The sequence below is a fragment of the Papio anubis genome, chromosome 16 (genome assembly GCF_008728515.1).
Source record: "Papio anubis isolate 15944 chromosome 16, Panubis1.0, whole genome shotgun sequence".
NCBI lineage: Eukaryota > Metazoa > Chordata > Mammalia > Primates > Cercopithecidae > Papio > Papio anubis.
The window spans coordinates 55,877,214-55,901,444 of NC_044991.1; the positions used below are offsets into that span (position 1 = coordinate 55,877,214).

Here is a 24,231-nt window from a genome sequence, read left to right on the forward strand (position 1 = left end):
ACAGTTGAATGTAGATTATTTTGTCATTGAATTAGATGGTGTATCAGATTCCAGTGCCTGCTGTTTGTCATACGGGTGACTTAAATTTAATAACTTACAGTTCTGGAGGCCAGAAGTCTGAAAGGGTTTCACTGGGTTGAAACCAACCTGGGGCAGGCATAGGATAACAGTTATAAACATTCCAATACCAAAAAGGAGAAAATGGAAGGAAGAAAGAATCACCAATCTCAAGCAATTTTGAAATCCAGTCAGCCAAGCTCCATTAGGGTTTCTTTATTTATGTATTTTTTGAGACAGAATTTTGCTCTGTTGTCCAGTCTGGAGTGCAGTGGTGTGATTTTGGCTCACTGCAACCTCTGCCTCCAGGGTTCAGGTGATTCTCCTGCCTCAGCCTCGCAAGTAGCTGGAATTATAGGCACCTGCCACCATGCCTGGCTAATTTTTCTATTTTTAGTAGAGATGGGGGTTTCTTCATGTTCAAAACCAACAGCATAGAATCTTTAAATCTTTGCCTGCTTCTATGGTCACATCACCTTCTATGTTTCTGCAGTCAAATCTCCCTCTCCCTCTTTTTTTTTTTTGTTGTTGTTGTTGAGATGGAATCTTCCCCTGTTGCCCAGTCTGGAGTATAGTGGCATCAACTCAGCTCACTGCAACCTCCAACTCCCGAGTTCAAGCGATTCTCCTGCCTCATCCTCCCTAGTAGTTGGGATTACAGGCACGCTCCACCACACCTGACTAATTTTTTGTATCTTTAGTAGAGGTGGGGTTTCACTGTGTTGGCCAGGCTGGTCTTGAACTCCTGACCTTGTGATCCGCCTGCCTCGGCCTCCCAAAGTGCTGGGATTACAGGCATGAGCCACGGCGCCCAGCTTCCCTCCTTCTTATAAGAACACTTGTGACTTAGGGCCCACCTGACTAATCCATGATGATATCCCTATCTCAAGATTCTAGAAACTAGAAAATGAGTTATTTACTCTCAAAAATAAAATGGTGGAACAGGCGTAGGATAAAAGTTGTAAACACTCCATTACCAAAAGGGAGCAAATGGGAGGAAGAAAGGAATCACCCGTTCCAAGCAATTTTGAAATCCAATCAGCCAAGCTCTATTAAGTTTTAAAGTCCTGAAAATAATCCTCTGGGCTCCAGACTCTGCCCTGGTGTGCCATAGCTTTGCCCTCTAGGTTCACAGTTCTGCTCATGGAAGAATCCTTAAGAATCCTTCTTCTTGAAGGATAGCACATGTTTCAGCTGAGTAAATTTTATCAGTCTGTTTCCTGCCACAGAATTCTGGGAGGCCAGTGGTCTGCCTTTATTTTGTCTTCCTTCTGCTTCTTTCAGTCCAAGTTGGCAGTGTTTCTGCTGATATAATATTCTCAAAAACCTTGTGAGTTTTTCATACATGTCATGAGAATTTACTCTGTTAAACAAGAGAGGCCCACATGATCTTTTCTGGATAATCCTATTTCTTTTTTTTTTTTTTTTGAGATGGAGTCTCGCTCTGTCGCCCAGGCTCGAGTGCAGTGGCGTGATCTCAGCTCACTGCAAGCTCCACCTCTTGGGTTCACTCCATTCTCCTGCCTCAGCCTCCAGAGTAGCTGGGACTACAGGTGCCTGCCACCGTGCCTGCCTAATTTTTTGTATTTTTAGTAGAGACGGAGTTTCAGCGTGTTAGCCAGGATGGTCTTGATCTCCTGACCTCGTGATCCACCCACCTCAGCCTCCCAAAGTGCAGGGATTACAGGCTTGAGCCACCACGCCCAGCCAGATAATCCTGTTTCTATTCCTGACTTCTGATGTGATGGTTGAGGGGATCCATTAGTCACATGATTAGTCAGAGTTTTCTGTGTGAATGATATTCAGATCTTTTGATCCTTCAGAAACACTAGTAAAAGGTTGTCCAGATTCACTCTTGGCTTTCTTTTTACAGCACATTCTCATGACAGTGAATCTAGTTTTAGCATATTTTGCAATCTAGATAAGGCTGAGAATTTCCAGAATCATCAAATCCTGGTACTTTCTTGGTTTATCAGTTACTTACTCAATGTACCTCTTTCATTTCTTCTTCCGGCCTTCCTTCCACATGCCGTCTCTTCCTTCATCCGTTCTTTCCCTTCCTTCCCTTCCCTTCCCTTCCCTTCCCTTCCTTCCCTCCCCTCCCCTCCCCCTCCCCTCCCCCTCCCCTCCCCTCCCTCCCTCCCCTCCCCTCCCTCCCTTCCCTTCTCTTCTTCTCTCCTCTCTTTTGAGCAGAGCCTTGCATGTTGCGGGCTGGAGTGCAGTGGTGCAATCATGCTTATTATAACCCCACCTCCTGGGCTCCAAGCAATCCTCCACCTCAGCCTCCCAAATTAAGCTGGGACTACAGGCGTGCACCACCATACATGGCTAATAAGTTCCTTTCTTATAAGTTCAGCTTTCCATACGACTGTAGGAGATGGTTCTTATCATAGTATAGTTGTCCCTGCTGACCTCCTACCCAGTGACAGATGGGAAACTGAGAAAAGAGGTGCTGGCATTTGCACCCAGGGCCCAGCCCTCCAAACCTTGCTTAGGAAGAAGCCAACAGAGGCTTCTTCCATGCAGTTTTCCCTTCAGCCTGGCATCTCAGGCCGCCTGCAGTCCAGCACGTTCCTTCTGTTCTAGACTGATCCCCTCCTTCTGTGTGAACCCTGTTTTCCAGATCACACCCTGCTGGAACACTCCTGCTAACATCCCTGGGGTCCAACTATCACAGGTCTTTATTTAGGTAAGTTCCTTATGAACTGAGAAGAAGCAGATCAGCATTTCTCAAAGTGTGTTTGTGGGGGACATGAGTGACTTTATTTTACATGCTAATCTGCCTTGTAACTTCTAACCCTGAGTCTGGGAGTGCCTCCCACATGTCTAGCAGATGTATAACTCTTTATGTAGGAACCCTTGTTCCCTGTAAGTTTCCTCCACAACAACCCTTGATGCTGCTGCAGAAATCATAGGCTGTGATGTTCAGAGCCACCTACGCATTCCTTCCAGAGCACGCATACTTTCCCCAAGATATAAGCCCTGGGCCTGGGGGTTTGATGTGTGGAGATCTACTTGTCTTGCGGCTGCTTGCGACCGTACTTCTGTCTGTAAGTTACCCCTAATAAATCACTCAAAGCTGACAAACTGCATTTGTCTCCTTCCTTCTTTGGATTCTAGGCTCTTTGGGCATTTAGGGGCTGTTTTGCATATACAACCCTTTCACGGAACAGTGTTTCTCCTCATTGGTAGGCAGGGTTGGGACTAGAGTGAGGCAGGTGAGGCCCTGAGTGCACAATTTAAGGAAGTAATGCCCTCAGGGTTGCTCATGTGCAGTGTAGGGTGTCATTCACCTGCCTCACCCTATTTCCAGCCCTGGATGAGTGATCCATGCAGAAAGGGTTCTGTGGTCAATAAGGATGGAGACACTAGCTTACAGGTGTTACCTCATTACATGATTCTTCAGAGCTTTTAACAAAGGAGTGTGCATCGAGCATTTCTAAGTGAGATAATGGCAGACAGAAGGGGCAGTATGTCCCAAACTGCTTTAACTACAGAACCTCTCTTTATGGAGTCAGCAGAGGGCTTTGTTTTCAGAAGGTCATTCATTTGGAAAGAGAACAGTAGATACACATTATTTCTTGATCTACCTCCTTACATAACTATTTGTCCTTTTATACAATATCCAGTTTCCTAACTAGCTTGACTTATATCTTGAACCCTCAGGCCAATGCTCTAGAAAGCGGATAGCTCAGTTGAGGTTGGGCAAGAGTCCACTGCAGCTGCTTCACATTTAAATGGCACGTGTAAGTGTATGGTAATTCATCCTCAGAATATCTACTGTTACTTATCCTGTGGTAAACTAATCCCAGGTAGTAAGTTATCTATGTGTTAAAAGGGTAGAACTGTGCTGTCAAATATGGTAGCCATTAGCCATGTGTGGTTATTTTAATTGAAATTAAAATAAGAATGAAATCTTGTCATGTAGCAACATGGATGGAACAGGAAGTAATTATGTTAAGTGAAATAAGCCAGGCACAGAAAGACAAATATTGCATGTTCTTACATGTGGGAGCTAAAAAAGTGGATCTCATGGAGGTAGAGAGTAGAATGAGGTGACCAGAGGCTGGGAAGGATAGAGAGGAGCGGAGATGAAGTACGGTTGGTTAACTGGTACAAATATACAGTTAGAGGGAAGAAGTCCCAGTGTTCCATAGCACAGCAGGGAGATGACAGTTTACAATAATTTATTGTATGATTTCAAAGTTCCCAACACAAAGAAAAGATAAATGTTTAGGCCAGGCGCTGTGGCTCATGCCTGTAATCCTAGCACTTTGGGAGGCCGAGGCAAGTGTATTGTTTGAGGCCAGGAGTTTGAGACCAGTCTGGGCCACATGGTGAAACCCCGTCTCTACCAAAAATACAAAAATTAGTTGGGCATCATGGTGTGTGCCTGTAGTCCCAGCTACTTGGGAGGCAGAGGCACAAGAATCACTTGAACCCCAGAGGCGGAGGTTGCGGTAAGCTGAGATCGCACCACTGCACTCCAGCCTGGGTGACAGAGCGAGACTCGGTTAAAAACAATTTTTAAAAAGATAATGTTTGGGCCGGGCGCGGTGGCTCAAGCCTGTAATCCCAGCACTTTGGGAGGCCGAGGCGGGTGGATAACGAGGTCAGGAGATCGAGACCATCCGGGCTAACATGGTGAAACCCGTCTCTACTAAAAATACAAAAACAGCGAGTGGTGAGGCGAGCGCCTGTAGTCCCAGCTACTGGAGGCTAGAGAGGCAGGAAAGAATAAGCGTGAACCTGGGGCCGGAGCTTGCAGTGAGCGAGATCGCGCCCGCCTCAACCTGGAGTGACTGGCTGTGAGACTCCGTCTCAAAAAAAAAAAAAAAGATGTTTGATGTGACAGATATCCCAGTTACCCTGATTTGATCATTATACATTGTATACACATATCCAAATATCACATGTACCCCAAAATATGTACAACTATCAATTAAAAATTAATAAATAAATTAGAAAAATAAATACATAAGAAATTCATTTTCTCAGTTCCTTATTTCAATCATTCAACAGCCACAGGTGGCTGGTGGCTACTGTAATGAACAGCACAGGCTGGGCGTGGTGGCTCCCGCCTGTAATCCCAGCACTTTGGGAGGCCAAGGCAGGTAGATCACGAGGTCAGGAGATCGAGACCATTCTGGTTAAGATGGTGAAACCCCATCTCTACTAAAAATACAAAAAAATTAGCCAGGCATGGTGGCGGGCGCCTGTAGTCCCAGCTACTCGGGAGGCTGAGGCAGGAGAATGCCGTGAACCTGGGAGGCGGGGCTTGCAGTGAGCTGAGCTGAGATCGTGCCACTGCACTCCAGCCTGGGTGACAGAGTGAGACTCCGTCTCAAAAAAAAAAAAAAAAAAATGAATAGCACAGACACAGAACAACAGAACATTTCCATCCTCGCAGAAAATGCTCTTGCATAACATCGATGATTCACTCAAAGCTCCATGGCCTTTTACAAGTTGGCATGAAACTAGAACTGGAATTCTGGGCCAAGGCCCTCTGAGCAGACTGCCTCGGGAGGAGAGGTGCTCCTGGGCAACTGAGACTCTGCACCTGAACGGCCCGCAGTCAAAGGAGGGTGGGAGGGACATGATGGTGTAGGCCACTGGCAGGAGGCTGAGGAAGAGCACCAGCAGCAGGAGGCCCATGTAGAAGTTGTTGGATCGGGAGGCTTTGAACACGCGTTCATGGGGTACGTTGCTGCTCATCACTGCCCAGCACTGGAAGTACATGGAGGTCAGCAGGCGCAGCACGTTAATGCCCACCAGGCCTGGAGCATAGAAGGAGCCCATCCTGGAAGGGCAGAAACCGAACACCTGGTTGGCTGGACAGCAGGGAAGGCAAGGGAAAGGTGATAGAAGGAAATGCAACGGATGGGTTAGGGGCATGAGGCTCAGCTGCTTTCCTGGCAAGTCCCCAGGTAAGGGACCTCCCATTTAACCAGAATATTGATCATCAAGCCAGAACCATGTAGTCCTCAGGAGAGGGAGGCACTCTGAGCATTCCTGGCTTACATTCTGGCCAGGATTTTACCACTGCTTCGCCCCCAGGCATCTAGCAAATTATACTGTCTCCTGCCTGTTTCTCCTTGGTTTCCATAAAACAGCATTGCTGCTCAGAAGAGTATTTGAAGTCCTTCAATTAAGAGAATTGGACAGTGGCTTGCAGCAAGCCCTTGGCACCTTGAAAGTCTTTACCTAAAGTTATGTACCTCCTCAAACTCGCTTTTCAAAGGAGGGAGTTCCGTAGTTCATTTACCTTCCACCTTCTCTTCCTTCTTTTCTCTCTCCCTCCTTCTTTGTTTTCCTTTCCTCGTCTCTTCTTTACTCCTTCCTTTTCCCTTTCCTTTGTCTTCTTTCCTTCCTCCCTTTTTCTTCCCTCTTCTCCTCCTTCTCTCCTGCCTTCCTTTCTTTTCCTTTTCTCCCCTACCCCCCCGTCTCTCCCTTTCTCTCTACTTCTATGGTAGCATATGGGTGGGCCAGAAACTGTCCTGCTTCTCATCTAGTCCTGCTCTGGATTTTTCATGTGAAAGAGGGGAGTTCAGAGAGGCAAGATGACTTATCCAGCCTCTTCCAACTAGTTTAGTTGCAAAGTCTTGGACTCCGGTTTTTTGACTCCTTGGATGAGGCGATCACCAGATGAAATGGATAACTCACCAGATCATTCCTTGGTTGAAGATTAAACCCAGCACATTTCCACTAATATCAAACTCAGCATATGAAGGCTAGAGAGGGAGGGAGGGAGAGAGAGAGAGAGAAAAAAAAAGAAAGCATGTTGGATGAATTCAGCCAAACCCTACTACTAACCAACTGGCCAAGCCAAGGCCATTCCATCCCAAAGAGCTTGCTCTGGTAACTAGAGAAGAACCTTAGATTTAGCACTCTGTTTCTTTAATATGTTTTCAACTTTTAACGAAAAAAATTTGACATTCTCAAAGCTGAAACTTTTAAAATGCCTGTTTCAGTTAAAAAAAAAAAAAAGTGAGAGTTTCTATCTTTCAGGACTTGCAGGCTGATAGTGTGTTCTTGGGAAGACCCTTGCCTCTAAGAGAACATTTTATCATGTTTTAATCGGAAACATACCTTGAAATTATAATCAAGGAGAAATCTAATAAATAATCAAATGCAAATAATTAAATGAGGAGTCAAAAGAAAAGAAAGCTTAAAATCAAACAAAAACCAAATCATCCTTCCAACTCTTCTTTCTCCTTCTCTTCCTCCAGTCTGAGAGCAGTTCCTGGAAAGGAAAGTGCCCAGCTTGGTTCACATTTTCAGCCTAACTGATTTTCAGTTTTCGTGATTTGTCCAGTATTTGAAAGAACATAAAATCTGTGAGCACTGAGAATATGAGGGTCCTCATGAAGCATGCTAAAGCCCACATCCTAATTCGTCTTCCAGAAATGGAGATAAAGGGAAATGAGAACACAAGAAGGAGAGATGGGAAGTTAGGAAAGAGACAAAGGAAGGGCCAGCACGCATGGATGGAAGGACGAAACATGCATACGCTAAATCCATGGGGGTGAAGTCTTGGATATTTATTTATTAAGATGGAGTCTCACTCTGTCACTCAGGCTGGAGTGCAATGGCACGATCTCGGCTCACTGCAACCTCTGCCTCCTGGTTCAAGCGATTACGGGGTTTCACCATGCTGGCCAGGCTGGTGTTGAATTCCTGACCTCAAGTGATCCACCTGCCTCAGCCTCCCAAAGTGCTGGGACTACAGGTGTGAGCCACTGCACCCGGACCCAAAATTTTAATTTTAATATTTTAAAATGTTAAAAAAACACTTGTCTACTGGGTTTCATGTCCTGCTTAGACAAATCATCCTCGCTTCAAGATTCTAAGTTTGTACATGCTTTCTTTTAGAAACTTATATTTTCATTTTTTTGATGTTTAAGACTTTGATTCACCTACAATTAATCTAGGTGAGATGAATGAGGGATATAGTCTCCCACATTTTTATATAATTTATATATATTTTAATAAAATCCTTTCCCTCCAGTGCATTTGAAAGTCTCCCTTTATCATAAACTAAAGGCCTATATAGATAGTATCTATTTCTGGACTTTCTATTCTGTTCCATTGACATGTTGGTCTATTTTCTAGTACCAGTTTTGGTTATTATAGCTTTATCATATGCTTTAGTATTATGGTAAGTCTAGTTCCTTTTAGTCTTCTTTTTATTTTTTTCTTTATTTTTTGAGACAGGGCCTCACTCTGTTGCCCAGGCTGGAATGCAGTGGTGTGATCAAGGGACCAAGGGATCAAGGGATCAAGGGATCCTCCTGCCTTAGCCTCCCGAGTAGCTGGGACTACAGGCATGCACCACCACACCCAGCTAATTTTTTTTATTTTTTGTAGAGATAGGGTCTTGCTAGATTGCCCAGGCTGGTCTTGAACTCCTGGACTCAAGCAATTCTGCTTTGGCCTCCCAAAGTGCTAGGATTACAGGTGTGAGCCACCATACCTGGCCTTATTCTTCTTTTTAAATATTTTTTCTGGATATTCTCACATGCTTATTTTTCAAATTAACTTTAGTATTATTTGGAAATCGTGGTGATCTTACAAACAAATTTAAGAACAATGACCTCTTAGTAATATTGTGTCTTTCTATCAAAGATGTCATCCTCTTTGAGCACAAAGTTCTTTCATCTTTGTTCTCAGACAAGATTATGAAGCTTTCCTGGCTGCTGAGGAGCTCAGCAGACTTGTTTATAACTGAGACTGATGACTGAAAGAAAAAAAAAATGTGATAGAAACCTGTACTGGGGCCCTTACCTGGGCCAGGCCAGGATGAGGGCTACACAGGTCAACATCCTATGGAGCCTCTCACCAGGAGCTCAGGTAAGAGGTAGGTAACTTACATGCACACCAGTGACTGCAGGCTGGGCCAGTGAGGTGTCGTGGAAGAGACACGTCCAGCACAGGTGTCTGAGCCAGAGGTTCTGCCAGAGCATAGAAGGCCACTACTGAGAGGAAATGACACACATTTACCAGGTAGGTGGAGAAGAGGGCTATAAGGGAATACGAGTCAAAGGAGGTTTCTCAAAGCGTCATATAGAAGACAGGACCAGTGGTTATTGCGTTCTTGGTGTGTTCCAGGACTTCCCAAAATATTCGCCTCCACTGTCAGATTTCAGCCTCCCTAGTGAGAGTTGAGGCTGCTCAGGTGCAATTCCCTATCAACCATTGACTCAATACTGGAGCATGTGGTCCACTTTCCCCTAGACCAGATGCCTCCATTTCCTAGAATAGAAGGTCACATTGTTCGTTACATTGGGAAAAAGCAGTTTTCCCCTATGAAGGCAAATAAGACCCTTAAAGGCAAAACAAATTAAACACTTTACTACTCCACAGAGCAGAGACTGGCATTAAGCCTCCAAAGAAATGAAATGCCCAAGAATGCATCTCGCTATAAGTATCAAAGAGGATGGTTGAAATTCCTTTGAGCAGAATGTCCATGAAGTGGTGACCTACAAATCCAGCCTCCAAGTCCCAGCACCAGCAGTAGTTCATGAACCGCACAAAACAAGCCCGTAGGAAGTCCCCCAGCAGGATGGTGATGTACGTTACCAGCATGTCGGACACCGTCAGCCTCATGAATTCCTGCAGAGAAACATAGGAAGAGGGGGCGGTTGGAGACCTTGCCCACTTCTTCCACCCTCCCTGAGAGTTCGTTGAGAGTCTCATAAACTCTCTCCCACCCACCTGACTTTGTCTCTGTGACCCTCTGATTCTTTGTGTGTCAAGAGAGGTGACCCCTGGCTCTGGAAAATGCTTAATTTAGGTCCCAACATGACAGATTACCAATTGTATGGCTTTGGAATAATCTCTGAACCTCTTGAAGCTGATGCTGATATCATTCTCAATCTGATATTGATACCAACAAATTACTAAGTTGGGAAACTTAGTAATTATGTATATAAATTGCCTGTTAAATTGGCTATGCCCAATGCATCGTAGTCAGCATCACTGGGACCCGAAGGCCTTGCTTCCCCACTTATTCTGAAGTGCCAGCTGCCCCCACTAAGATTAAATGTGACCATCAGTCACTGGGGACAATGCCTAGCTTTTTTCACCTCCTGCTAGTCGGATTTCTCTCTCTCTCTCTCTCTCTCTCTTTTTGATATATAGAGAAAATAAAACAGGTTTTGCACAGAGGCACATAGAAGAAGGACCAAAAACTGAAGGACAAAGCTTTCTCTGCATTTGTAGAATAGATATAATTTACTATTTTTCTGGAAAAATTGAAAATATCTACCAGACACCATCACAACCTTTGAGATACCAAAGAGATTTGGAGTTCCTGGGGGGCACAGGATCTGCTTTGGTAATTTTATTTCTTCCAAGATGATTATGAAATGTTTGCTGGATGGACAGCTGGTAAGTTTTCAGGCTTATTCTGCAAATGGAAACATCAAGGAGGCAATAACAAAGAACCAAGAACAGGGGTCACCTTTTCAGAGAGAGCATGACTACTCACAATGCCCACAGCTGTCTCCCAGCAAGAACCCCGGGGCACATCTGCAGGGTGCAGTGGTGGTCGGGGGACACTCTCATTCCGACCAGAAGAGTTATAATAGTTAAACAGAGTCCAGTGAGTGATGTTCTTTATTGTCTCTTCATTAGCAAGCTAGAACAGAAGATGGAGGTGTGGGGTAGGAAGGAGCCAGGGATGGTCCAACTGTTTCTATAAGAACAATGAAAGCGAGCAAATACCACAACCCTACCATCTAGCTTCTGCTCTACCCCTGGACAGAGTCCTTCCAGAAATTCCCTCCACAGGCTTTCAATATGTACAGGAGAGGCTGTAGTCTTTGGGTCTTTCCCATGAAGGTATCTTCTACCCTAAGTCACTATCTGTCTGTCCATCCATCCATTTGTCTATCCATCCATCCATCCATCCATCCATCCAGGCATTCATCCATCCATTCATGTATTTATCCAGTCATTCATTATTCTCTTGAAAATAATTTATTCAGGGTTTCTTCTGTGCATATAAAGTACTGGTGATACAGGAGTGACCAAGAGAAGTGGAGCTTTGCTCAGAAAGGTTAGAGTCTAGTAAATGACGGAGATGAACAGGCAATTACAGAACAGAGCGATACGAGCTGTGGGAAATTATCTCTGGGAGAAGGAGCATCCACATCACACAGTGGGGGCCACAAAAGACTTCCTGGAGGTGGTGACATCTGGGCCAAAACCTCAAGGAGGATTAGTCAACCAATCAAACATGAGGAGAGGGGTAGAGAGAGAGGCAAGAGAGAATTTTGCCCTGTGGCAGAAATGTGAGGCTCAGGAGAGTAGAGCAGTCTCCTGGGTAGGAGGGAAGCCAGAGATGAGCCGGGAGGGGAGGTTAGGGCCAGATTCAGTCACTTCCATGCTTAGAACAATTTTCTGTTAGCATCAGGAAAAAGTTCCTACAACTCAATAATAAGGAGGGAAGAGATGGAGAAGAGGGGCATCAGCATCATCAGGCCCTCCCTCGCTCTATTTTTTTCACTCTTCTGCTCCACTCCATTGTTCAGCCATCATCTAGTTCCCTGTTGACCCAGCTGTTCCCTCTGCCTTTTTCAATGTCTGCTAAGGTTCCCAGGGTGTGGGATCTGGAGCTTCTCCTGTGCGCTGCCATGCTGCCCTGGGCTTACCCCTACTGATGCACATCCCACAGAGTGCTGTAATGAAGTCTGTCTCCTGGCCCAGAGTGTGAACACACTTGGGACAGGACTGTGTCTTCCTGTCTGCTCTACCCCAGGGCCTGCCATTGTGGGTGCTCCATAATTGTGTGGTGAGCATTGATGAATGGTTAAGTCATGACATAGCACCTTAGAGGACAATTACTTGGCTGTTAATCATTTATGGCAGCTCTGAAACAGTGTGGAAAAGGCTGAAGATAAAATATTAAGGTATCAAATGACATGTATATGGTATGAAAAAATACAACCAGAGAAGAAGACAGTAAAAAACAATAGGAAAAGGTTAACAGTGGTCATCCTTGGGTCATAGATTCTGAGGAGTTTTTTTTTTTAATTTTATTTTTCTGAATTTATATTTATTTAATTAATATGAATTATATATAATGAAATTATTATATTAAAAAAGAAAATACTATGGGCACCAGGAATTGCAGTGGGGTGGAGGGCGTTGTGGTTTTTACCTTGAGGTGGACATCATCCATCAGGGCCAAGAGAAACGTGTAGAGGTTCCCCAGGAAGAGTGCAAAGATGCGTCCCAGCTGCCACTTCAGTCCAGTGCGTGGGTGGTAATTCTCTAGGAGAGCGATGGTTTCAAACAGAGGGGGACAAAACATTCCAAGCAGGGACATCACGATCTCTACCTGAGGAATCAGGAAAGCCTAGGTTGTGTCATCAACATTATACTTGTTTGGCCGCCATCCCTGCACTCCCATGGCCGTCGATCTCCACTTCTCTGCTGCCCTCTCCGCTGCCCCTGGAGATGCTTTGGGATCTATATAGCTTGCGGTGTGACCCTGGCAAAGGCATCAACATGCCCTGAGCAGTCGGCCTGTGCTTGCATATCATAATTGCTGTGTGACCAGATGCTATCATGGTTGTTGTTATTAGTATTGATGAAAATAACACTTTCTGACCAGGTTCGGTGGCTCACGCCTGTAATCCCAGCACTTTGGGAGACTGAGGCAGGTGGATCACGAGGTCAAGAGATTGAGAGCATCCTGGCTAACATGGTAAAACCCCATCTCTACTAAAAATACAAAACTTAGCCAGGCATGGTGGCGGGTGCCTGTAGTCCCCGCTACTCGGAAGGCTGAGGCTTAAGAATCGCTTGAACCTGGGAAGTGGAGGTTGCAGGGAGCCAAGATTGTGCCACTGCACTCCAGCCTGGGTGGCAGAGTGAGACTCTGTCTCAAAATAAACAAACAAACAAACCAAAATAGAGAGAGTGTGCATTTGGAGTCAGCTCTCTGGGTTTAAGCCCCAGCTCTAACACTTGCTGTCTTTGTAACTTAGGAAAAGTTACATCACTTCTCTGTCCTTCTTGTTTCTTCATGGGTAAAATTGTGATGACAGTCCTTGTGGTGAGAATCAGAAGAGATAATATATGTAAATCTACTATCCCAGAGCATGGTAAGCATCAAGCATTCAATTTTGGCTCCAGTTTTGGGAGAATACCGACTCATATGACTGAATCTGACCACAATAGGACATCTCTCTGCAATTAAAACTGCTCACCCGGCTGGGTGCAGTGGCTCACGCCTGTAATCCCAACACTTTGGGAGGCCAAGGCAGGTGGATCATGAGGTCAAGAGATAGCCAGGGGATCCTGGCTAACATGGTTCAACCCCATCTGTAGTAAAAATACAAAAAATTAGCTGGGCGTGGTGGCATGCACCTGTAATCCCAGCTACTCAGGAGGCTGAGGCAGGAGGATTGCTTGAACCCGGGAGGCGGAGACTACAGTGAGGTGAGATCGTGCCACTGCACTCCAGCCTGGGCGGCAGAGCAAGACTCCATCTCAAAAAAACAAAAACAAGGCCGGGCGCGGTGGCTCAAGCCTGTAATCCCAGCACTTTGGGAGGCCGAGGCGGGTGGATCATGAGGTCAGGAGATCGAGACCATCCTGGCTAACATGGTGAAACCCCGTCTCTACTAAAAATACAAAAAAAAACTAGCCGGGCGTGGTGGCGGGCGCCTGTAGTCCCAGCTACTCGGAGGCTGAGGCAGGAGAATGGCGTGAACCTGGGAGGCGGAGCTTGCAGTGAGCCGAGATCGCGCCACTGCACTCCAGCCTGGGTGACACAGCGCGAGACTCCGTCTCAAAAACAAACAAACAAACAAACAAACAAACAAACAAAAAAACCAAAAAACAAACAAAAAATAACTGCTCACCCAGTGGAAAGTAAATCCCTGAACTGTTGACCAAATTGCAAGTTGGTCAGCTCTTCTAGGCTTGTCCTGACTCTCCCACTCTCTCACACCAACCCTTGGCTTGGTTTCTCATCATCTCCATACCTGTCCATATAGTTCTTACCTGGAGAGCCATCACTGCCCCATATCTACCACTGCCCTTCGTTATATGTTTGTGTAATGCTCAGCCTAATTCCCTTCTCTGCCACAAAATTCCACTACCTCTTCAGCTCTCATGGACAGTTCTATCTGTAACCTAAAACATCTTATTTGATCATGGTATTCCTGCCTACTGTTGTTTGTGCTTTGGTTTATTCTTGTCAAGCCTGCATCCTAAGGAAACTGCAATCCTCTTAAGAGTAGAATTCATCTTGGGCATCTTTTGAGTCCTTCTCACAGCTCAGTGAGGCTTTGTGGAAGGGACATTTTTCCCTTCTTACTCTATTCCTCCGTTCTCCCATCCTACAGAGGGGCCCCCAAAGTCCCTGTCTTTCCATATCTTAAACCCATTCTGACCAGGTCAGGAGCTACACTGGGGCCTCTAATCCACTGTTGGGAGTGCCTGAGTTGATGTCCAGCTGCACTGATCCAGAGTAGGTTAGAGGTAAGTTTAGGCAATCAGGAATGAGGCCCCAGAGAGAGACTCAGAGCCGGACAGGTACTGGGTCCTAATCCTGACTCCGTTGCTAGTAAGTGTGTGTCTTAAATTTTCTGGTCCTCAGATATTTATGCAAAAACTAGGACTAAGGGTGCCTATCCTGCCATGGTGCTATGAGGCATAAATAATGCATATAGAGGTCTATTGTAGGTATTCAGTTAATAGTTATCTCCTTTGTCTTTCCTCCATCTCTCATTTATTAGGCACTTACTATGTGTGAGTCACTGTGCCAAATTCTAAAGATGCAACAAAGAATAAAAAGTCATACACACTCTGCCCACAAGGACTTAAAGTTGATGTAAATAATTCCATAATGAGTTAATCATTACATAATCATTACAAAGGTAAAAATGCTGCAAAGGGTAAGTACATTAAGTATATAATAGAAATAAGGATATAACATTTAAACTTATACCTGAAATTATTCAAGAGTGTGTGAGAAAGCATCTCAGCAGAACAGAGGCCAATGTTGCTGCAGTTTAGTGAAGATGGGAAGAGTGACTAAAGGTACAATTGGTGGCTAGGTGTGGTGGGTCATGCCTGTAATTCCAGCACTTTGGGAAGCTGAGGCAGGTGGATCACCTGGGGTCAGGAGTTTGAGACCAGCCTGGCCAACATGGCAAAACCTTGTCTCTACTAAAAATATAAAAATTAGCCAGGTATTGTGGTGCGTGCCTATAGTCCCAGCTACTTGGGAGGCTGAGGCAAGAGAATCACTTGAACTCAGGAGGTGGAGGTTGCAGTGAACTGAAATCGTGTCACTGCATTCCAGCCTGGATGACAGAGCGCGACTTCATCTCAAATAATAATAATAAAGAAAAATAAAGGTACAACTGGGAAGGTAAGTCAGGGAAAGTCATCTAGGACTTTATCCTAAGAGAAAATGATGGTTTTCATGGTGAATGCATCTTCATACTAAAAATAATAACTTGGAGTTCTGGGAAGATAATGATAGCCACAACATGATTTTTGAATCTCCCTGAATTCTCATGTAAAACTGGATGAAGCAATTAAATAATAAAAGAAAAATCACATAGACATCAAAGTTAGATGTCCTAATGAATCCTTAAATACAAGTGGTTACAATACAATACAAATTACCAACAGCCACAAGTTCTTACAGAATTCATGTTTGGATGAGAGAAGGCCAAGAGAAAACAGTGGGGTGTCCAGTGAATTTGAGAACAGGAGGATGTCAAAATGGCTAATAGGTACTCAATGAAAAGCATAGTGGAACAATCAGAGAACAGCAGCTGAAACTGTGAGGAACTCTGCTCAGTCCGATAATAGGTGAGTGCAAGGTCATTCTTGGTTAATCTGGAGATGAGCTAAAACAGCCTGGGCCTCTTGAACTTTTGAAATTGATCAGTCAAGCTCCCTAATAGGACAGGGCACAACATGAAGGAGACTATTCTGAGAATAGAATTGAAATTAAGCAGACAGGGGGAATATAGAGAAAGGAATGGGAAGGTCTAGATAAAAAGTAGAAAAGGGATGAGAGGCAGGAGCTCTCAGAAAGCAAGCCACCATATATTTTGAAGACTTCACAAAAACAGTGGAAGAGGGAGCTCTGTTAAATTAGGAAAGTTTTCCTGAACCATGGCTCACTAAAACTTCAGCAAAACTAATTTTATATGAAAATGAACAGCAGAAAAGTTTTTTTCTAGGTCAAATCCCATACAAAGTTATTACAAGGAAAAGAGAACAAGAAGTAGATTAAAATCCTTTCAGATAATGAAAACGCACCAAAAAGTAAGTTATACAAAACAGTTAAAAAAATTATAATCAGTATTCAAAAACAGAAGACTGAAAGATGTTAAGAAAATACAGGTCACAAAACAATATAAACAAAAATTAGAAAAACCCAGAATACTGGTAACAGAATACTGCAAAAAAAAAAAAAAAAAAAATTAAGGGAAAACTATATTAAAATTGAAGAATACCTAAGAGAATCACAATTAAAAAACATAATGATAATTACAAGAAAAAGATAAAAAGGGGGAGAATTTTAAAAGTAAAAAATATATGAAGAAAGAAGTTAATAGGATTTGAGAGAAAATGAGATGTATTGAAGAGAGACAAAGAAGATTCAACACAGGTATAATAGGAGGTCCTGAAGAAAAAAACCCAAACATGGGAACAGAACAAATTAAAACAACTGTAATTCAATAAATCTTCCCTTAAATGAAAAACAAGATTTGAATCTGCCTAACATTTAAAAAAACTTTGGGGTCTGGTATGGTGGCTCACACCTGTAATCTCAGCACTTTGGGAGGTGAGGTGGGCAGATCATTTGAGGTCAGGAGATCGAGACCAGCCTGGCCAATAGGGTGAAACCCCATCTCTACTAAAAATACAAAAATTAGCCAGGCATGGTGGCATGCACCTGTAATCCCAGCTACTCAGGAGGCTGAGGCAAGAGAATTGTTTGAACCCGGGAGGTGGCGATTGCAGTGAGCCAAGATCATGCCACTGCACTCCAGCCTGGGCGACAGAGTGAGACTTCATCTCAAAAAAAAAAAAAAAAAAAGAGAGAGAACACATTGTGTATCCGAGAATATCAAACCAGAATGACCAACACCAAGACGTATTCTTAAGTAAAGTTAATGGACTTTAAAGAAAAAGGAAAATAAATCTTGGCATGTAGGTAAAAGGAGCAAGTCTATCATTTTGCCTTATTTTCTTGTATACCAGGTAACCTATAACTTCTTTCTGGTCATTGACCTTTAATAATTATTTATGGAGTTCTTTGAACCCTAGATATGTACATGCTGAATTAGAGAGGCTCTAAGCTTGGTTCTGCCAGGTGCCTGGTACACTACCATCTACAACGCTTCAAACCAAAGTCAAGGGCTGAGAGCCCCAGATACAAGTCTGCTCAGTGGAAGGTCTGAGGCCATAGGCTCTGGGGACAGCACCTTTTCCTTCTCTTTTCCACTTCCAGCCTAAACAGGAAGCTGCCCCCTCAGTAGTTACTGGAGGTGCGAGGAGGGTCAGATCAGGTTCACCCATACCTTGAATGCCTTAACTCCTGGGAGAGAGGTGGTGAGGTCAACTTAGGGAGATTTTCCCCTCCTCCTAATACGGAAAAGTCCTGGTTTGGAAACTTTGTCTCTTTGGACTTTATGGACTAAATCGTGTCTCCTCCTCCCCCTCCCACAAATTTGTATCTTGAAGCTGTAACTCTCAATGTGACTATTTGGAGATGGGGCCTTTAAGGAGGTAATTAAGGTTAAGTGAGGTCACAAGGGTGGGACCTAATCCAATAAGACTGGTGTTCTTCTAAGAAGAGGAAAAGACACCAGACATCTCTCTCTGTCTCCGTGCACATGCACAGAAGAAAGGTCACAGAAGGACACCGGGAGAAGACAGCCCCTGCAAGCCTCAGGAGAAAGCAAATCTGCCAACTCCTTGATCTCGGACTTCCGGCCTCCAGAACGGTGAGCAAATACATTTCTGTTGTTTAAGCTACTCTGTCTGTGGTGCTTTGTTGTGGCAGCCTATATGTTTTTTGTTCTATACTCTCAACACTTTACTTCCAGGACACTTCTGACACCAAATGTGTCAGACACATTTGACACTTCTGACACCACATTTTCCCCCATACCAACCAATTTTCTGATACCAGCTGGGTAGCGTAAAATTCAATTCAATTAGGACACTAACCAGAGTGAGCACAGACTCCACAGGTGAAGGGCTCAGTCCCACAAGGCTGCCCCCACTTTGGATGCCAATCACAAGTATTAGGTCACCAGGTTACTGGCAACTTCTGTCTGATTTGGCTATAAAGCAGAGATTCTCACAACCCCTTTCTTGGGTTTGGTCATTTGCTAGAGTGAGCAAATCATTCAGGAAAACAATTTAATTACTAGATTATCTGTTTATCTCAAAGGCTATAACTCAGGAATGGCCAGGTGGAAGAGATCCGTAGGATAAGGTATGGGCAAGGTGCTTGGAGCTTCCAGACCCTCTGGGCTTGCCACACTCCACGTGTTCAGCAACCCATAAGCTCTTCAAACACTGCCCTTTGGGTTTTTATGGAGGCATCATTATGTAGTCATGATTGATTAAATCACTGGCCATTGGTGATCAACTCAACCTCAGCCCCTCTCCCCTCCCTGGAGGTGAGGGGATACAGCTGAAAGTTCCAATTTTCTAATCACTGGTTCCCCTGGCAGCCAGCCCACATGCAGAGGTTATCCAGGAGCTTCCAGCCACCAGTCATCTTACTGGTGTACACAAAAACACTGATCACTCTAGAGATTCCAAGGGTTTTAGGGGCTGTGTGCCAGAAACTGGGAGCAGACCAATATATAATAAGAAATATGTAATAATATCACAGTCCTAGCAAACTGATACGTCATAATTTGTGATCCTAATGTCTCAAAATGGAGTCAGTTATGTCAAAAAGCATTAAGCCCATAGTGAAGTTGTTCCACCCCCTCTCAAAGTGATAAGCATGTATATAGTGAACTGAGGTGATAAGTGAACACCTGCTGCTGCCTGGTATTTCCTGAAATGAACTGAAACTTCCCACCTTAGGACAGAGTCACCACATCAAGGCTGAAGGAACCTAATTAACCCAACACAGGCTAAGACGCTGGCCCTAGTGGGATGGAACTAGAGCACAGGAACAAGTGTTTGAAAAGTCAGCATTTGCCTTCAGAGCATAAGAGACTTGGCACTGATACTCCCCTTATATTTCTGGTCACAGGCTTTCACTTAAAATTGGTCTTGGGAGTCTCTCACTGTGTTTTCAGATCCTCAGTGTTTTCAAGGTCTGCTTTTTCTTTAAACCAGCATTTTTAGTGCTTTTAATTGGTTACTTGATCCAAATAACCTAGGCCACCCTTAGCAGAAACCACCGGCCCCATTCTTTTATTTTAAACCTTTCTGTGTCCTGATGTTTTAGATGAGTTAATTATAAATAGCACATAGCTTTAAGTTTTTGATCTAATTATTATTGTCTTCAAACTGTAGCATCAAATCCATTTACATCTGTTAGAATCACTGATATATTTAGATTTAAATCTGATTTTGTGCTTTATATTTGTCCTCCTATCAATTCCATATTTCCTTTTTTATATCCTTTCTTGCTTTGTTGGGAGAAGATAGGCTGTCTTCTTTTTTTAAAATTGCAGTTTGAATGCAAGATAAACTCTTTCTTATTATTAATTTATCTAGCTCATGATTCTGTGGGGCAGCATTTTTTTTTTTTAACTGGACTTAACTGGGTGGTTCTTTTGTTGGCCTTACCTGCTGATAGCTGATGGCTCCATTCAAATATCTGGTGGTTTACTGGCTATTGGCCAGGGTGGGGAGATGGACCATGTGTCTCATCATTCAGGAGGCTAGCCAGAGATTATTCACATGATGGAGGTGTGAGGGTTTCCAAAAGCAATAAAAGAGCAAGTCTCAATACACAAGCACTTTTCAAATCTCTGCACGTTTCATGGTTGCTATTGTTGCATTGGCTAAACCAACTCACATGACCAAGCTAAGGTGGATTCAAAAGATGGGGGACACAGATGCCACCTCTTCATGAATGTGCAAAGGAAAGCAAAGGGATGTGCATAAAATGACAGGACGAATTTGTAGTCATTTTCACAAATGACCACAGATTTCAAATTCCCAAAAGAGGTTTATGGATTCTATGTTATCACAATAAAACCTTAATGCATTTTATTGTGGAGCTTGATGAGAAAACTCACTCTATCAGATATTAAGACATAGTGTAAATGCATAGTATATCAGTTTCTTATTTGTGCAGGAATAGACAAATAGGAATAGAAAAGAGAGCCCAGAATCACACCAATGCATTAATAAGCACTTGATTTACGACGTAAGGAACTGCAAAGCTGTGAGGAAAGGATCACCTCGTTAATAATTGGTGTTGTACAGTTGGCTATCCAGTTGCTAATCCACTTTTTCTAGTTGTAAAAGCCAGTTCCGAAAACCTAATAACAGGTGACGTTTTGTTCAGGATATTCATGCTATTTGACTGGAAAGGGATGTAATTTCACTTATTAAAATAAGCCTATAATCCAGACTTTCAATAAATCAAATGAATGGCATAGGAACCAGTGATTTTCAGTATTTGCCGTCAACCTTCACTTCATCAGAGATGTGTTCTTACCTCATTCCTTTCATACCAGCTAACATTCTGCATTTTGGAGAATTGCTGGGATCGCTTCACCACAAAGTAAATGAGGTACCCACTTCCACACAAACAGCAGATGATGAGAAAGTTGGCCAGGACACGAAGAAATCTTGTCAGATGGATATTTTCTTCTTTGTTACTCTCTTGTTCATCCACTATTGATTCCTTAATGTGTGAAAATGAGAGGTGCATAAATGTCAGGCCAGAAATGCCAGAACCATGGCTGTTGGGTCCCTGAAAATAGTACTTTCTGTATTTCCAGAAATGAAGTAATACAGAGGAGATGATGTAATGCCCTGTGCCCTATGGAGAATTATTTTCTGTAAAAAATACGTTTGTTGTTACTGCTATTCCAGTACGTATAAGAAAAACTTAGATTTCTTAAATAGTCACCATGAGTCAGACATGGTACTTTCCATGCATTGTCCCTCTTTTTTTCTTTTCTGAGACGGAGTTTTGCTCTTGTTGCCCAGGTGGGAGTGCAATGGCACAATCTCGGCTCACCACCTCCTGGGTTCAAGTGATTCTTCTGCCTCAGCCTCCCGAGTAGCTGGGATTACAGGCATGCGCCACCACCCCTGGCTAATTTTATATTTTTAGCAGAGATGGGGTTTCTCCATGTTGGTCAGACCAGTCTCGATCTCCTGATCTTAGGTGATCTGCCTGCCTCAGTTTCCCAAGCTGCTGGGATTACAGGCATGAGCCACTGTGCCCGGTTGCATTGTCCCTCTTAATCCCAGCAACAAACCAGTAGAATAGTTACTGTTATTGCCCATATTACAGACCCTAAGGCCCAGAGAGATTTCAGTAACTGATTGGGACTAAGTCTATAGGTCAAATAGATTCCAACTGAATCTTAAAATATTGAGTCTTCTAATCGAGGGTTGGCAAACTCATTTTATAAAAAGCTAGATAGTATTTTTGGTTTGCTGGTCATATGATCTGTCTCACAACCACTCAACCATTGTGGCATGAAAGCGACCATAGACAAGGTGTAAATACATTGGAATGCTTTGTTTCGATAAAACTTTATTTGTAAAAGTAGGCAGTAGGCTGGATTTGGCCTGTGGGCCATAGTTTGCCAACCTCTGTTCTAATCCATCAGCATAGTGTATCTTCCATTTACTTAGGGTTTCTTAATTTCTTTCAGCATTATTTTATACTTTTGGTGTAATGGTCTTGTACATTATTTTGGCTAAATTTATACTTAGGAATTTTATGTTTTTTTTGGGTACTATTATCAATAGAAATTAAACTTTTTTTCTTTTTTTTTTTCTTTCTTTCTTTCTTTTTTTTTTTTTTTGAGACAGAGTCTCACTGTGTCGCCTAGGCTGGAGTGCATGGCGTGATCTCAGCTCACTGCAACCTCTGCCTCCTATGTTCAAGCGATTCTTCTGCCTCAGTCTCCTGAGTAGCTGGAATTAGAGATGCCCACCACTACACCCGGCTATTTTTTCTATCTTTAGTACAGGCAGGGTTTCTCTATGTTGTCCAAGCTGGTCTCGAACTCTTGACCTCAGGTGATCCACCTGTCTCAGCCTCCCAAAGTGTGGGGATTACAGGTATGAGCCACTGTGCCTGGCCTTAAACTTATTTTCTAATTGTTTTCTGTTAGTATATAAAAATTGATTTTTGATTATTAAACTTGTGCCCTAGACACAGAGAGTAAGTGGTAGAACCAGGATGAAAAATGAACTCTCCCAGACCCCAAAGTCTTAATTCACAGAATTTTCACCTGTATTCTGTTATACAAGTATATTATGTCTCTTTTAATAAACTCACAAAAGAAGTCATTTTACTTCTCACATGTTCAAAGTGTTTCAAAGACATTGATCTCCTTTGTCCCTTTCTCACAGTCCTGGAGGAAAAGTCGAAGCCCCCAATCACCCCTACCCTGGCTTTGGATGGAAGTGGCCATAAGCCCCCCATTGCTATAAGAAGAAGGAGAGGAGACAGGGTCAGCTCCCTGCTCCATGCACTACAAAGCCCACTGGGCTCTAGGCTGGGAAACCCATGCTGTGAGTTGCTGAGCTCAAGCCCTTTTCCTAGTGGGTGTCCCTGCCATCTGCAGGCATCAGTCAGTGGACAGCAGGAAGGAATTCAAGAGAGGAGAGGGACAAAGAAAAGAGAACCAAGCACAGTTGCAGTGTAAATGTGAGCTTCGCTAGGTCCTGGGGGAAACTGATCAGACAGGAGAAATATTGAGCCATAAAGAACTTGACATGGGAGCTGGATGCAGTGGCTCACACCTGTAATCCCAGTGCTTTGGGAGGCCAAGGAGGGAGGATTGCTTGACGCCAGGAATTTGAGACCAGCCTGGGCAACATAGTGAAAGACCCCATCTCTACAAAAAATAGAAAAATTTAACTGAGCACGGCACTCCAGCCGGAGTGAGACCTTGTCTCAAAAAAAAAAAAAAAAAAAAAAAAAAAATTGATTAAAGAAGAAAAAAGGAAGAACTTGGAATGGTTTTTACAATCACAGGGGCAAAGTACAATGTGCAGTGCTTCAGCATTACAACTTTGGCCTTCATTCATTTGCTTCCCAGCTGGATGGTTATTTTATATGAGCTATAGTTCTATAGGCCTCCTCAAACCTCTCTTGTAAAGAAATTATTTGTATGTGGATTGAAAGAAACATAGGGTTAATTTCATCTTTTTTTTTTAAACATCTCATTCATTCATTCATTCATTCATTCATTTTGAGTCAGAGTCTCACTCTGTCACTCAGGCTGGAATGCAGTGGTGCGATCTTGGCTCACCGCACCTTCTGCCTTTTGGATTCAAGCGATTCTCTTGCCTCAGCCTCCCAAGTAGCTGGGATTGGCAGGTGGATCATTTGAGGTCAGGAGTTCGAGACCAGCCTGGCCAAAATGGTAAAACCCCATCTCTACTAAAAATACTTTTTGTTTTTTTAATATGCAAACCCAACCACTCAATTATACATATGTTTCAACTGCAACTTAGAACTCTACAGTTGTCCTTTATTTATCATGCACCCTCAGAAGGGCTTTTCTGCTTTGTTGTACTTTTTTTTGGACATGTACACACAGGAAACTTTCTGGCTCTTTCATAATCTCATGGAACTGTGTTTTGTTTTGTTTTCAGAATGCCCCATGCCTGTTTTTATACCAGTCGCATAAATAAACAACACCCAGTCTCACTGGACAATGATGGAAACTTTGTCAGCAGCACTTCATATATATATTTTTAAAATCTCTTGTTTAGAAAATAAATTGTGATTTTAAAGTAGAGACATGGGCCGGGCATGGTGGCTCACACTTGTAATCCCAGCACTTTGGGAGGCCAAGGCGGGCAGATCACTTGAGGTCAGGAGTTTGAGATCAGCCTGGCCAACGTGGTGAAACCATGACTCTACTAAAAATAAAAAAAAATTAGCCGGGCGTGGTGGCGTGCACCTGTAATCCCAGCTACTCAAGAGGCTGAAGCAGGAGAATCACTTGA

The 24,231-nt window shown here is 43.5% G+C and overlaps 1 protein-coding gene and 1 long non-coding RNA gene across 2 annotated transcripts in view; one reads left to right on the forward strand and one right to left on the reverse strand.

Annotated features, from left to right (window-relative positions):
• The window catches only part of TMC2 (transmembrane channel like 2), a 102,152-nt gene that overhangs the window by 19,928 nt on the left and 57,993 nt on the right, over positions 1-24,231 (reverse strand). The window contains exons 10-15 of the mRNA XM_021921184.2: positions 20,744-20,932; positions 12,221-12,400; positions 10,547-10,696; positions 9,541-9,669; positions 6,721-6,788; positions 5,618-5,857 (exon numbers count right to left, since the gene is read on the reverse strand). Of these exons, the coding sequence (XP_021776876.2) occupies positions 5,618-5,857; positions 6,721-6,788; positions 9,541-9,669; positions 10,547-10,696; positions 12,221-12,400; positions 20,744-20,932 (956 nt within the window). The remainder of the gene's footprint in view (positions 1-5,617; positions 5,858-6,720; positions 6,789-9,540; positions 9,670-10,546; positions 10,697-12,220; positions 12,401-20,743; positions 20,933-24,231) is intronic.
• Positions 2,371-3,140, forward strand: LOC116270795. Its single transcript, XR_004179031.1, has 2 exons — positions 2,371-2,746; positions 3,010-3,140. It is a non-coding gene; the product is annotated as an uncharacterized LOC116270795 (long non-coding RNA).